Genomic DNA, 14691 nt, shown 5'->3' with positions numbered 1-14691 from the left:
GATGCATTTAGTTCAGAGTGTAAACGGATGTTTCATTTGACACAAGGCCGGGCTCACACGAGTGAGTCGGATTGCACATGCATAAATCCGCAGCGAAAGACCAGCGAATGATTGCGGAAGCAAATTGCATATGGTCGCGTATGCGTGCGGCTTTCTGCGCGGATGTAGTGTGTATGACAGCATATTGTCCGTACCACAAAGTTGCCCAAGCCCCTGGAAATGCCCTTCTATCGCTAAGGCAACGGGACAGATGACATTCTTCTGTGTTGTTGTGGTGAGATGTTCTGAGAACTTTCAGAAAAGGATACCGCTCTCTGGGCTCGGCTGGTTTTCTACTACTTTTTTAAAAGTAGTACAAAGCACTTTTAAAAAAAACAAAAAACACTTCTTGTGCAGGAAGAGCCCGGAAGACTGAGCGGAGGTTATAGACAGCAGTCTGGATGGTTGTGTTGCCCCCCCCAGACGTTTTCCTGCATTGTTTGCCCACAAATTTCTGCTTTTTTTATACCATTGGTTATCTGGCCTCCTAGTAACTTGTGTATGAATCTGCATCCATAAGCAATGTATTGCGGATCAAACGCATCCATATAGATCAATGGAGTTCATATGCACAGAATCCACAATAAAATACAGTATGCTGCGATTTTTATCTGCAATTCCTATCTGCAAGAGTGAGCGACACTTCGAAAGTCAATTCCTGCGTATCATACACATGGATGGCGGTCGCGGATTCTGTAAGTCAAATCCACTCATGTGAGACTAGCCTAAAACAGGGACCAGAGGCTATAACAGATGTATAGACCTACCTTACTACTGGTATAGAAGTGCAGAGGCCTTACTAATATTCTGCAAACTGATACTTTGTTTTCTAATTGCCGTAATTAGTAATAAACTTGTTAAGGTTAATTATTTTATTATTTAGCTGACACAAACACTTTTGATCCTCTGTGTTCTTGCAGCTGCTAGCAGAGAACTGGCCCTTCGGAGTTTATATGTGCAAGCTGTTCCCCTTCATCCAGAAGGCATCAGTTGGGGTCACAGTGCTCAGCCTTTGTGCGCTCAGCATAGACAGGTAACACCAAAGATTCCCACAATCTGAATTTTCATATGTATTACGATGTCCCTGTGGGAATTCCAAATAACTTCTACATGTGATATACTGCTATAATATGTCACATATAGTATACTGTGATTTAAAGTAATGACTCTTTAATTTAGCGGCAAGGAGACTCATTCATCATACTTCTCCTATACTGGACCAGTCTTCTGTCAGGGCTCGAGAGATGTTATTTTTTATATGGACTGTGTGGTCAAAGGGAGGGAAAACTACCCTAGGATTTTTAACATGGTCTTCACATTGATGATAGTCCATCCTAGACTCCATAACGATCTGACCATCTCATAATCAAGACTGACAAGTTTCAATTTTGAGATTGGCGCAAAGAAGCAAAAAAATGGGTGGATGCTTAGCAGTTAACATGAGCAATGGAAGCGGAAAGATATGGCATAGCAATATGAAGGTGCTGCCCGACCAAGAGGATACTGATATGTAGAGAGTAGAGATGAGCGAGTATACTCGCTAAGGCACATTACTTGAGTGAGTAGTGCCTTAGCTGAGTATCTCCCTGCTCGTCTCTAAATATTCGGGGGCCCGCAGCGGGCGGGGAGCGGCGAAGGAGAGCGGGGAGGAACGGAGGGGAGATCTCTCTCTCCCCCCCCCCCCCCCCCCCCTGCTCCAACTCACCTGTCACCTGCGCCGGCCCATAATCTTTAGAGACGAGCGGGGAGATACTCGGCTAAGGCACTACTCGCTCGAGTAATGTGCCTTAGCGAGTATACTCGCTCATCTCTAGTAGAGATTTGTGAGAACAAAAAGTCGGTAGCTTAAAAAAAGGCTGATGGATGGGATGGCACAAGCTTCCAACGATACAAATATAGAAATGAGGAGGAGTAGCCGACTTCACTTTTATTCTGTTTAGATTAGCAGGAAAATGCATTTCAAGGCAAATAAGCCTCGTCTTCAGTAATTCTTGGATAAGGTACTAATAAAGTAATATGTAAGGTAAGGCGAGTACAGAAGAAAAAGGGGGGCACAAATGGAAAGGAAGTAAAAACAAAAACACAAGAAAAGAGATCAGATACAGAAAAACTGTGGTTTCAATTAAACACACAAAGAATAAAATAATGGAACACGTCAAATAGATGCAAATGTACAACATTCAGAGACGCCTGAAAAACACAAAACATTAAGTTACAAAAACTTTACATCACATCTCAAAACTAAAATGAAAATGAGAAGCGGCCGACCTGAGCAGACAACAAGGAAGATGATTAGTGTCTGTTCATGAATGTACGCTTTACTGATACAGTTTTTTCTGTATTTCACCTTTTTATTTCTGTTTTGCTCCCTTTCCATTTCTACCCTCTTCTCCTTTTCTATGCTCACCTTATCTTTCGTATTTCCTCCATCAGTAATGTTGGGACAATGTGCTAAAGAAGAGGCTCATTTGCCTCAAAACGCACGACTCGAGTATAACGGAGTCGTTCCCAGCTGTAGCCTTCCACCTTCAACCGCACCAAGTCTCCAACCCCGATGTCCAAATGAAGACAGACGCTTTCTCTCTTCGGATAATTTGGCCACAGCAGTCATTTATTAAACAAATTTTTATAATATTAATAATTAACATTGCCGCACAGAACAGGGTAGATCCTTGGAGCCCCCCAAAATTTGTCGCTTCACTATTAAAGGGAAATATCCAAAATACCTCCCGCCGCACACCAACTGACTCAGGAGACCCAATTTCCCAATTGCCTTGAGCCACGCACATCCCGACTCAGAGACCCACCAGCCTTTATAAGACTAAACACTCCACCATCTCTGCAAAGACGACAGATCCACCAGTAGGCGAGAGACCCACCAGTTACCATATATCACAGGGGAAGGGTGGAGAAGTGGCCATCCACCCCCCCCCCTCCCCCCGCCTTCCACCCCTAACCATTTTTCATGCCGATTCCAAGTACCCCCCTATGCGGCGCTGCCATGACAATTCAACACATCCCTTCCCCTTTTTCTGAACCCTAAAATTCACCCCTTAACTTATATCCCTGTGCGGGAGCGTGGAACCTTCCTCTTCTCCTTGCTGTGTCCTTTCTTCTTTTCTCCTGTCTTCAGACTGTCACTTCCCGCACTTCTCTCCAACTCCACCCCAGCTTTCCCGTACTTTGTAGCTCCTCCCCCTTCACTGTCTCCCACTCTTCTATCCCTTGTTAACCCCTTCCTTTCCACCTTACCTGTTAACCCTGTCATGGTGGCCTCCAGCTACGGCCTTGCAGGCCTATGCTACACCTATACAGGTATCACATCCACCAGCCTTTTGTAAGCTGCTGACTCCAAGTTTCAGTTTTGGAAATAGATGGAATGTACTTTTCCGTTAAATCATATATTCACTTAGAACATCATAGATCTTTTATGTATAGACATCTACAACTAGGTAAACAGTTGAGTACATTTTTAAATACATTGCATTACTTATCTTGTACTGATCCTGAGTTACAGGCTCTATTATGGCCCAGAGCAGTATTCACAATTCTGCACCCTGTAAGTGAAAACAGATAGTGACACAGCAATCGGCATAAATCCCAACCTGCCAGATTTCAGTGCAACCAGATCCACTATCATTAGCTGTGTTTGCAGCAGTACATTACGATCTTCTGTTTAATGGTCAAAACAGTATAATAAACTCCATATACAAATGTTACTTATCTAATATTGATCCTAACTGTACAAAAACAGCTCTTACATCATTTCTGATCTTTTTGCAGATATAGAGCAGTGGCCTCCTGGAACCGAATTCAGGGCATTGGGATTCCAGTGTGGAAGGCCATAGAGCTGACGCTGATCTGGGCGGTAGCCATCACTTTGGCAGTTCCAGAAGCCATTGCCTTTGACTTGGTCAAGTTGGAGTTTAAGGAGCAAACCATTCTGGTGTGCATGTTGCCACTGGAGCAGTCGTCAAGGTTCATGGTGGTAAATAGCCCAAATATTTCAAGTGCATTTTAATGTGTGTGCTTCCACATCTTTCCATGTTTCCTCCTCAGAAGTATAGAAAAACAATCCATAGAATACCAATGTGGCTACCCAAAGACTTAAAGGGGTATTCCAGTTTTATGCAAATAAAGCTTATTTCCTGCATAATGAAAAGTTCTGTAACTTTCTATAATTGGGGTTTAAATCTTTGTTATAGCACCAGCTTCCGTGACCTCCTACTTATTGACTCAGTTCAACAATATATAGGAGGAGACTACATAAATAGACAAACATTCACAACTTAAAGCCTATGGATGTTATAACTCCTATAGACAAGTCGGCTCGCCGCTTGGCCTACTGATTAGGTGTGGTGAGTTGGACGTGGACAGGACAGGTTTTTTTTATATTTCTGGTAAGCGGAGATCATTAAAATGTTGAAGAACTGAAACACAAAGTTTGTTAGAAAGTTGTATAACTTTGCATACAGATAAAAAACTTTATTTGCCTAGAGCTAGAAGACCCCTTTAAGTCATAAACCACCCACGATGGTATAAAGTGCAAGGAGAGACACTTTTTTATTGAATGGATTAAAATCTTATAAATTTTCTATACCCTCAATGGACAAAAACTTGCATTAAAGGGCCACTTCAGGAAAAACACATTTTTCCATCTTTGATCCCCTCACCTGATTGCTTGTCTCACTCTGGAGGTCTTCTCTGTATAGTGCAGCCACTTCCATGTAGTGCCGCCCCCTGTCTGATGCTTATCAGGCACCATCTTGACAGTGAGATTTTTTACTTTCATTTTCAAATCTATGCTTATGTGCATCAGCACATCATTAGCTAGAGGTTGTACTATTTGTACCTGCTGGGGGGACAGCTTAATTATCATTACTTTCTATAGTCACCTAAATGACCTACAGACCATAAGTATATAGTCATGAGGATAAGCTGTGATCTCCTCTATTGTAACTGTGTAACAGGAGCTGTATGATCATCGTCAGTAGCTGTGATAGGAGTGTCTGTGTCCCCTTCTAGGCACTTTCTGTGGTAGGATTCATGAAGCCGCATAACACAGGTTCAGAAATATACTATTTTCAGGCAGCATAAACCCAAGTTGATCTGAGCAAGAAATAACTAACCAATGTAACACTAGCTTACTTATATATACCGGAGGGATAGCTACACAATGAACGAAAATCACTCCTTAAAGTGGCCCTTTAAAGGAAGTTGCACACTTACCCTACAAGTAGTATAAATGACCCTGTAAGTCCACAAAACTTGTACTAACATAATATGTCTCTATGCTCTAGTTCTATCAAGAAGTGAAGGTCTGGTGGTTGTTTGGTTTCTACTTTTGCTTACCCTTGGCCTGTACTGGAATCTTCTACACCTTGATGTCCTGTGAGATGCTAAGCATGAAAAACGGGATGAGGATTGCACTTAATGATCACATGAAGCAGGTAAGCCAAAGTGTTATGCTAAAACGCTGTCCATTTTCCAACATGTTGAAGGGGCAAAGCTTATTTAAAGTGACAATAACTTTTAAGACAACTTATGCTCATCTGTATGTGTCTCATTAATCTTGTTTTATACTTTTATTATTTTTTACCACTATAAATCAAGTTTAAGTGCAGCCCCTTTGCAATCCACTGCTTGTTGTTAGGCATTCAGCTTCTCTAGTAACTAGGACATTTGAATGTCATCTTCTTAGCTGTGGGTAGCGCTTATTTTGCAGGCTCAGCCCCCTTCACTCGCACAGCTCTCAGATCCGCAGTCAGTGTGTACAAAATCTCTGCCTAATGTTATATTCCTAACCTGGTATGTGTACTTATCTTTATGTTGTAGGCAAAGTAGTATCACTCTTATTGAACTGATCTTTATTAGCTGCTTTACTAGGTCTTGTGTGTTTGCATGATCACAGCAATTATTATCTTGCTTTATCTAGCTTTACTTATCTGCTGGATTTATTTGTTATATTCGAAAAGAAAGAGGATATGCATACATATAGGAAGCATGTCTTTGCTGGTTCACTTTGTGTGAGTGCAGAGGAGGGGCCTGTGAATATAGCTCTCACCTCACAGATACGAAAACATTCAAACATCCCAGTTAATAGGGAAGCTGAATGCCTGACAATAGGCAGTGGATTGCACGGGGGCTGGAAGGGAGACCTCTAGTGGCAGCTCCTTCAAACTTGATTTACAGTGGTAAAATGAAAGAAAATTAATGAAAGTATATTACAAGATTGATGAGACACATACAGGCTATTAGATGAACATAAGTTGTCTGAAAATTTAGTTTCCCCTTTAAAGGTAGAGTTCTCTTTTAAAGGGGTTGTCTCATGAAGACCACTCCACTGTAATATTACATGTTGGCCTTTCAAATGAATGGCTGCCCATATAATATATGGATAGGTCTTGTTTATCAGAGAGAGAGTTTCTCTTTGTTATCTGCGGGGGACCAAGACATACAGGAAAAAGTTTGTCTTGATGGGACAACCCCTTTAACGCTTAAGGGCAATTTTAATCCCAACAAGAAAATTAGGGGTTTTTACTACTAACTGCTGAATGTGAATTAGATATTGTGTCTTTAGAAAAAGGGTACTTGCTTGACTATATTTTTTATTGTTTCAGAGGAGGGAAGTGGCTAAGACCGTGTTCTGTCTGGTGGTGATTTTTGCTCTGTGTTGGTTGCCTCTTCATGTAAGCAGCATACTGAAGAAAACTGTATATGACGGAACTGATCCCCATAGGTGTGAGCTGCTCAGGTAAGATACCAACTATTTCTGATTGTTCTATGGACACAATGAGTTCTATACTAGACTGGCAAATGAGTTTGTATGGTATACTGACCTCACAAATGGAAAAAACACACATCTTCTTAATTCATGGATGTTGCCCCATCACTCTCTAAGGTTCTTATGCATGAACTTTAACTTCAATCATCCATCAAACCATGGATAAATATTAATAACGTAAGCTAAACTTTACTATGAGATTCTAACCAGAGTCCAAGTTTTTTCCAACATGTCATTCTTTACTTGGAAAATAAGTGGGCATAAGAAGATGGGTCATGTTGGGCTTCGACTTGGGTTGGGATGCTACAGTCCTCCTTGTTGAGACTACCTAGTAGGTGTGAGGAGACTCAAAAGGCCATGCAATGCTCTTCTGGGAAATTTGGCATGCAAATGTGAGATGGTGCAATGCCTCAACAGCACCACATATTAGAAAGTAGCTTTTCTATAAGTCAAAGTCTGACCTTTTAACAGGTCTTGCAACATGACCAGGAATAAAAGCCAAAATCAGAGTCTTCTCCAGAAGGAAAAGATATCCATGACAGGCTGTTTTGGGGGTTTTCCCCCTTTATGAGTGTATAGTAGGTTTTTGGCTGGGCGAGAGGCCTAGGATGTGTGTTGGGAGGGGTATAGTTTCTCCTTGTGAAGACCACTTAGGTGTGATGAGACTTAAAAGATCATGCAATGCACCTCTGGGAAATTTGGTATGCAAATGGTATACAATGCAGCTCCACCTGTTAGAAAGCAGCTTACCTACAAGTCAAAGTCTGACCTTTAAGAGTCCATGACTGGGAATAAAACTCAAAATCAAAGTCATATCCAGAAGGAAAAGATAACCATGAACAGACAGACTGTTTTGGGGGGTTTGTCCCTCATCAGTGACTGGGCAAGAGACCTATGATGTGGGTTGGGAGTGGTACAGTTTCTTTTTGTGGAGACCATTTAGTAGGCATGAGGAGACTTTGAAGGACCATGCTCCTCTAGGGAATTTGGTATGCAAATGGGAGATGTTACAATGCCTCAGCAGGATAATTAGGTTAATTTAGTTTTTTTTACTATTACAATTTAGTAAGTTATTAAAATGTTCACTATTAATGAAATATGTCAGGTAGGAGATATAACCTGTGAAACCATAAAATGTATACGTTTTTTAATATTACAGCCTTATGACATTGGACCTGTAGGTTGTAATATGGTTACAGCATTATGTTTTATCCAGGTGCTCATGTTTAAAAACCATGTGGGTAGATCAATCATCTAAGGCCTCCATCACACAGGCGCTTTTGTACAGCGTTTAGCGATGCATCTTTCCTGCACTTGTCCACGCCGACAAAGCATCTCTTAGTGGTAATGGGGATTGAAATCCCCACCTCCAGCAAGAGATTACTCTGATTGGTTCATCAGCTGCTGGCTCAACCAATCAGAGCTAGTGCTTGATGAACCAATCACAGCCAATGGCTATGATTGGTGCATCGAGTGCTGGCTCTGATTAGCTGAGCCAACGCTTGATGAACCAATCAGAGCAATTTCTTGCTGTAGATGGGGTCTTCAAACCCCATTACCAGCAAGATATGCTATGTTGGCGCTGACAAGTGCAGGTAAGCCTGCCTGAAGCTCCGGGGAGCAGCGGGAGGGAATCGGACGGCGCCTACTAGGTAAGTATTGCTTTTTTTTCAGCTTCCTTGGCCAAAACGCTGCTGAAACAGCAGTAAACGCAAAGTTGAAAAACGCTGTGTTTCTGCAAACGCCTGTGTGAGGGAGGCCTTACTGTAAAATAGTCTATGGGATTCGGGTGGCACTCGGGCCCTGGCGCCCAAAGGCTCCTCAGCCAATTATAATACAATACTACTACCAGAGGCGTAACTATAGGGGGTGCAGGGGATGCGGTTGCACCCGGGCCCAGGAGCCTTTGGGGGCCCATAAGGTCTCTTTTCTCCATATAGGGAACCCAGTACTATGAATAAAGCATTATAGTTGGGGGCCCCGTTCCATTTTTTGCATTGGGGCCCAGGAGCTTCACGTTACGCCTCTGACTACTACTACTATTATTATAGTATTATAAATGGCATATGGTGGGTGGAGAGGCCCTGTTACAGGATTTGCATTGAAACCAAGAAGCTTTGAAGGGGTTATGCAGACAAAATATTTTTTTTCAAATCTGCTTTGTCTACTGGAAAAAAACTAAAACCAAGCCATACTCACCTCACCCAATCTCCCACTGCTCCCGTTCTGCTGGTGCCTGATCCTCCACTGCTCTCTACTTCCCGCTATGACATCATTGACAACAGGACATGTGACTGCTGCTGCCAATTTTCCGCCACGGTCAGTGATTAGCTGCAGTGGTCACATGGGACATGATTGCAGGTAGAGAACAGCAGGAGTTCAGGCACAGGTGGTACAGGAGCGGTGAGAACTCAGGTGAGCTGAGTAAGGGTGCCTTCAGCCTTAGGGTGCCTTCACACTTCCGATCGCGATATCGCTGAGTCTTTTAAACGCGAATGTCAGTAGGACTTTCTAATGTTAATAATGCATTGCACAAAAATCGCAATGTGTTTGTAACATTAGATAGTTCTATTGACATTTGCGTTTAAAAAAACGTAGCGATATCGCGATCGCAAGTGTGAAGGCACCCTAAGGCTTTTCTTCCAGCAAGCTGTGCAGGTTTCCAAGAATTTCTTGTGCCTGCATAATCTCTTTAAGTGAAGAACCATTAACCCTTTCCAATCCAATTTGTATCCCAGTTTTCCTAGGGGTCTTAGTCTTTTACTGCTGTTATACAACGGCGCTATCTGCTGGCTAAAGCCAGTACTGCATGAGGTGACACGTTGGATAGGCTACGACAGCAGAGAGGCTGGCAATATACAGTAAGAGAACCCCGACGGACGTCTTCCAACATCGGAGCTGTACAGCCTTAAATTATAGTGTCTTCAGACGTCAGACAGTGGATTGGAAAGGGTTGAATGAAGAAAGCTAAAGAATATGTTTATGCTTAGATGTAACATTGTTGCATCTCTACAGCTTTTGCTCACATTTGTCACACTTCTCTCTTTCCTTATTCAGCTTTTTCTTGGTCGTAAATTACATTGGGATCAATATGGCCTCCCTGAATTCCTGCATTAACCCCGTCGCACTCTACTTTGTCAGCCGAAAATTCAAAAACTGTTTCCGGGTAAGATTACCGTGTTATCATGAAGCCTTTAACGCCCCAACCAGGAAGGACGTTTTATTCTCCAATTAAAAGAAACTTCTGAACTTACAGGAATTTTCATAAAAGGGTCATTCTAGAATGTTACCCACCAAGGAGACATTAGTAGCACTTCCCTTGTGTCTCTCCAAATTGGAAGTAATACCAGAGTAGAGCCAGCCCTAAATACATACATATAAATAATAGTTTTATTCGATCAATTATTGAAGAAACCAGATAGTTTCTCTATTTTTATTTTTCATCCCAACCTTTGAAGTACTATAACTTTTCTATTTTTCGGTTGACATACCTATATGAGGGTCTGTTTGTTTATTTTAATGGTACCATTTAATATACTGTTTAATGTACTTAAAAATGTTCACAAATTTTTAAGATGAATTAATGAAATAATGTCACAATTTTTTGGTGGATTTAATTTTTACAATGTGTTCACAATTTTTTAGCCCCCACAGGAGATATGAACTTGTGATCACGTGATCTATATACTGCAATACCTCAATACTGCAACATATAGTACGTTTCAATGTTGCCTATTAAGCCCAGCCACCGGCAGGGCTTAATAGACATATAGGAACCCATGCATGGCAGCCCTAAGAGCCTTCACTACGTCTGGGGTGTCATACTAACACATTGACCCCCCCCCCCCCCCCCCGCGCGCAATTAAGTTGTAGGGTGGCTTCCCCCTCCAGCTAGGTGCTTAGATTGCAGCATCTAAATAGTTAACCAGTGTGATCGGAGCTAAGTCCAATAGTGGACTTTGCCTGCATCTGTCAGCTGTTGAAAACAACTGACACCCACCAGTTATGGAGCGCTCCCGAGCCCGCTCCATACACCCTCCATGACCATGTGATGTATATTTATATTATGCGATTGGGAAAGAGTTAAATAAGTTGTCTCATGGGGTCAATTTTTTTCCATACGCTCCTCTAGGGTATATGGATGTCACAGGAGCCTCGTACCCCACATATTAGCCATGATGAAGAGTCACTAATAGAGAGTTGGTCTCAGTCTAGTAGACCATTCTTGTCCATATAATATCTGATTAGCTATTCATTAAAAAAACTGCAGATAATCCTATATTTCTCCTGAAGCGGCCACAGCTCTCTCCAGTGAAAACAGCTGAACTCTGGGGCTTTCTGAAGTTGGACCTGCGGTAATCAGCTGATTGTCAGGCCAACTTGATGAGGCAACCCATTTAGATCTACAAAATGTGAAAAACCACTTCAAACAGCTGATCTTGAGGATAGTTCATCAATAGATAAGTCAAGTCCCTGAAAACCCCTTTAATTATGTATTATCTTAATGTCTTTGTTTCTTTAGTCGTGCCTTTGCTGCTGGTGCCACAGGCCAAGTCTAGCAATCACACCTATGGATGAGAAAGGTTCAGGAGGAAAGTGGAAAGCCAATGGCCATGACCTGGTCCTGGATCGAAGTAGTTCTCGCCTTACAAACAAATACAGCTCTTCTTGAAGACAACTTAAGATCAAATACCTATATGTAATGGACATAGACCCCAATTTTCTACCTTATTGCTCACGGAAATTCAAAAAGTTCCTTAGGCCCTAAGAGCACTCTGAAGGTTCCCATTTCTTCTGGGCCACCGTGTTGGACTGTACACTTACAAACATTTGTCAATGAATCAATGCTTTAATGTGGCAACAAACTTGTATTAGGCCGAGTTCCTATTTGCGCTGGAACCTCGGTTTGGAGGTTCCATCGCAGGTCCGACGCAAAACACTGCAAGAAATAGCGCTGCGTGCAAACTGAGTGGAAACCGAATGGACCCTATTATAGTCAATGGGGTCCATTCGGCGTTGTTTGGTTCTGTCATAAGACAGACCCGTTTGGCGAGGGGATTCCTCTTTCCTGCTCCCCAAATGGAGCAGTAAAACGGAACCCCGATACAGATGTAAGGGCAGGCTTAATCAGGCATAAATCCCAAGGCTAAGCCTGAAATTGGAAATGTTCACAGTACATGGATACCAAATGCATTGCCATATTTTACCATTTTGAGAAGTGCAGCTAGAAACCTGGTAAATCTTACAGCGGGATGTCAGGAGGCCATAAAAATAAATATAAGCAGGTTTCTTCATCTACAGGAGTGGGATTAGTTTATACAAATACGAAGTACAGAAGAAAGTTTCTATTGTTACAGAGGGGGGATTTTTGTGCTTACTGGCCCTTTAAATAAAGGTCGCTGGTAGGACTTTTCTAACACTGCCATTTACATGTATTTTTTAATATTGCCTATTTTTCTTCTAGACAACAGCCACCATAAAGGAACACGACTGAGTCACACAAACCACATCTTGTTTGTATATATGTAATCAATCAGTTATTGCTAGGTTTAACAAACTTAAAGGGGTATTCCAGGTATAGCAAATAACTCAAAGCAACCAATCACAGTGCAGCTTTAAAGGTTTTTTCCTGGCTATGTTCAATGACCTGTCCTCAGGTTAGGTTATCAATGACTGATCAGCTAGGGTCCGCCGCTCGGGACCCCAACTGATTAGCTGTTAGGGTGCTAACTAACACTAGCAAAACACAGGGTACAGTGCGGAAGCAGATAGCTCCCACGTGTAGTGGCTGCTGTTAGTAACTGTAGGCACAGCTCCCATTAAAATCAATGAAAGCTGTGCCTGCAATTACCAGCGCTGGCCACTACACTGGGGTCGGAGCAATCTGCTTGCTAAGAGGCAAACCCCAACTGATCAGCTATAGCCTGGAAAACCCCTTTAATCCTTCTCGGGGCTCTCCTGACAAGTCTGTTTTAGTAAATACCTTTAGTCACCATAATATAACAAGTCTAGATCGTAATTTCTTAGAACTCTGCATTGCGCCGTTCCTCTGTTATTCCTCCTAGACATTTTTGAATAAATTGAGAGATGGGTGTTATCAATTGTGGGATCCCAGCACACAGTCACAGTTTGCCATCAGTGCTGACAGTTACAGACCGTGTAAGGACATGGCTCAACAAGAGGCAGCATCAAGAAACACCCAGTTGTCAATTTATTCCTAAATTTCTAGGAGGAATAACAGAGGAACGACACAACACAGACTTCTAAGTAAAGATCCTCCAGAATTGTTATTGTATGGAGAATACAAGTATTTACTAAAATAGACAAGTCAGGAGAGGTGACAGGGCCCCTTTAAGAAATGGAAGCTGGACTTTGATTGGCTGTGCTGGGCAAAAAAAAAAACACATTTTCTGTTTGACTGTTTTGGCAAATGAAAGTATAATATTCCTTAATAGTCCTTAAGGGTACAGCCACATGTTGCGTAAACACTGCAGCATTAATTGACCTGCGAAGAGGATTTTAATTGGACACTTTTTCTAACAACTTCTGCTCATCCAACAGCCTACGTGTATTATCAATCTTATAATATACTTGCATTACATTTTTTTTGTTTTACCACTGAAAATCAAGTTGAAGTGCCGGCCACTAGGGGTCTCCCTTCCAGCAGCTTTGCAAATCCACTGCCTGTCCTTAGGCATTTGGCTTCTCTAGTAACAGGAATATGGGGACACTTTTAATTACTGAATGCAAAAGAGTGGCGGGCATTTAGATGCTGGATTGGAGCTGATTGAAGCAGGGCAATGCAAGGCAGCATAGAAAGTGTGGGAGAGGAAATCCCGGCCAGTAGAGTACTGGCAGAATGACTGTCTTATAACTGCCCCTACTTGTAAGTGGATTACAAATAGTAGGAGAGCAGAAAAATAGGAAGACCTATAGGGTAAATGAAGCAATGCAGCTCAAACTTGTTACACACCGCAGCAAGACTTGGGCTACTTTTCAAAAAGTTTTCAAAAACTCACGTATGCCTTAAATATGCAACATGTCAATCTATGCTGCAGATTGTCACCCTGGATTTCAACCTTTTTGAACTCTCAAATGAGGGGGTGAAAGGTGAACCAAAATCCATATTGAACACCTGAGTTTTCTGCTGCAGAATTTACGTCCCGCGTGGAAGTACCCTTAACACCAACCTGGCCAAGCGGTTCAGTCAGTCATAGGGAACAAGCAGTGGCCTACTGATGTGTACAATAAATCTACAGGACCTTTCCTTTTTCTTTTTTTACTAGTGTAGCATAACGACCTGCAGGAGGCACTATAATATCATCATGTTGCTGATGTAATTTGCGGCCGGTCATGGATGTGTGTTTTGACTTAATATTATTGAATTAAAGATTTTTTTTAAATAAAAGTAAAGATTTTTTAACATGAAAGTTTTTCGTTTTCTTTTTTTCCCAGCTGAGTCGGGTGTCTTAAAGGGGATGTGCAGAATTAGAAAAACATACCTGCTTCTAATCAGTAAATTAGCGCACCTGTCTACAGGTCGTGCGTGGTACTGCAGCTTAACCCTATTCACTTTAATATTGTCAATAGAGATACAAATGAAGCACTCAGGGGGATGCCCAAATTATAGGATGAAAAATTAAAGCAATTGGCCAATTTCTCCCACATAGGGGTAGTGGACCCGCTGCCTAACCCCTTCCAGACTTGCTCTCAGTCTTCCAGACGTTTTGTAATTGGTTTTCATTAAAAACTTCTGATTGCTTAATTTCTATGCTTGTGTAGCTTTCCAGGGCACTGCAGACTGGACAATTGAAATCCTGACAGCTCCTGCCCCAGCCTGCTCCCCTGTTGTGAATGTGCATTCACTA

General features: G+C 42.1%; 1 protein-coding gene across 1 annotated transcript in view; it reads left to right on the top strand.

Annotated features, from left to right (window-relative positions):
• LOC136580954 (endothelin receptor type B-like) overlaps positions 1-14253 on the top strand; it is a 36755-nt gene extending 22502 nt beyond the window's left edge. The window contains exons 3-8 of the mRNA XM_066581899.1: positions 960-1072; positions 3823-4027; positions 5340-5489; positions 6660-6793; positions 9881-9989; positions 11346-14253. Of these exons, the coding sequence (XP_066437996.1) occupies positions 960-1072; positions 3823-4027; positions 5340-5489; positions 6660-6793; positions 9881-9989; positions 11346-11495 (861 nt within the window). The 3' untranslated portion in view covers positions 11496-14253. The remainder of the gene's footprint in view (positions 1-959; positions 1073-3822; positions 4028-5339; positions 5490-6659; positions 6794-9880; positions 9990-11345) is intronic.
• Positions 14254-14691: the final 438 nt, after the last annotated feature.

The sequence above is a fragment of the Eleutherodactylus coqui genome, chromosome 10 (genome assembly GCF_035609145.1).
Source record: "Eleutherodactylus coqui strain aEleCoq1 chromosome 10, aEleCoq1.hap1, whole genome shotgun sequence".
Taxonomy (NCBI): domain Eukaryota; kingdom Metazoa; phylum Chordata; class Amphibia; order Anura; family Eleutherodactylidae; genus Eleutherodactylus; species Eleutherodactylus coqui.
Note: the sequence above shows the minus strand (reverse complement) of the source record. Positions and strands in the feature narration are given on the sequence as shown.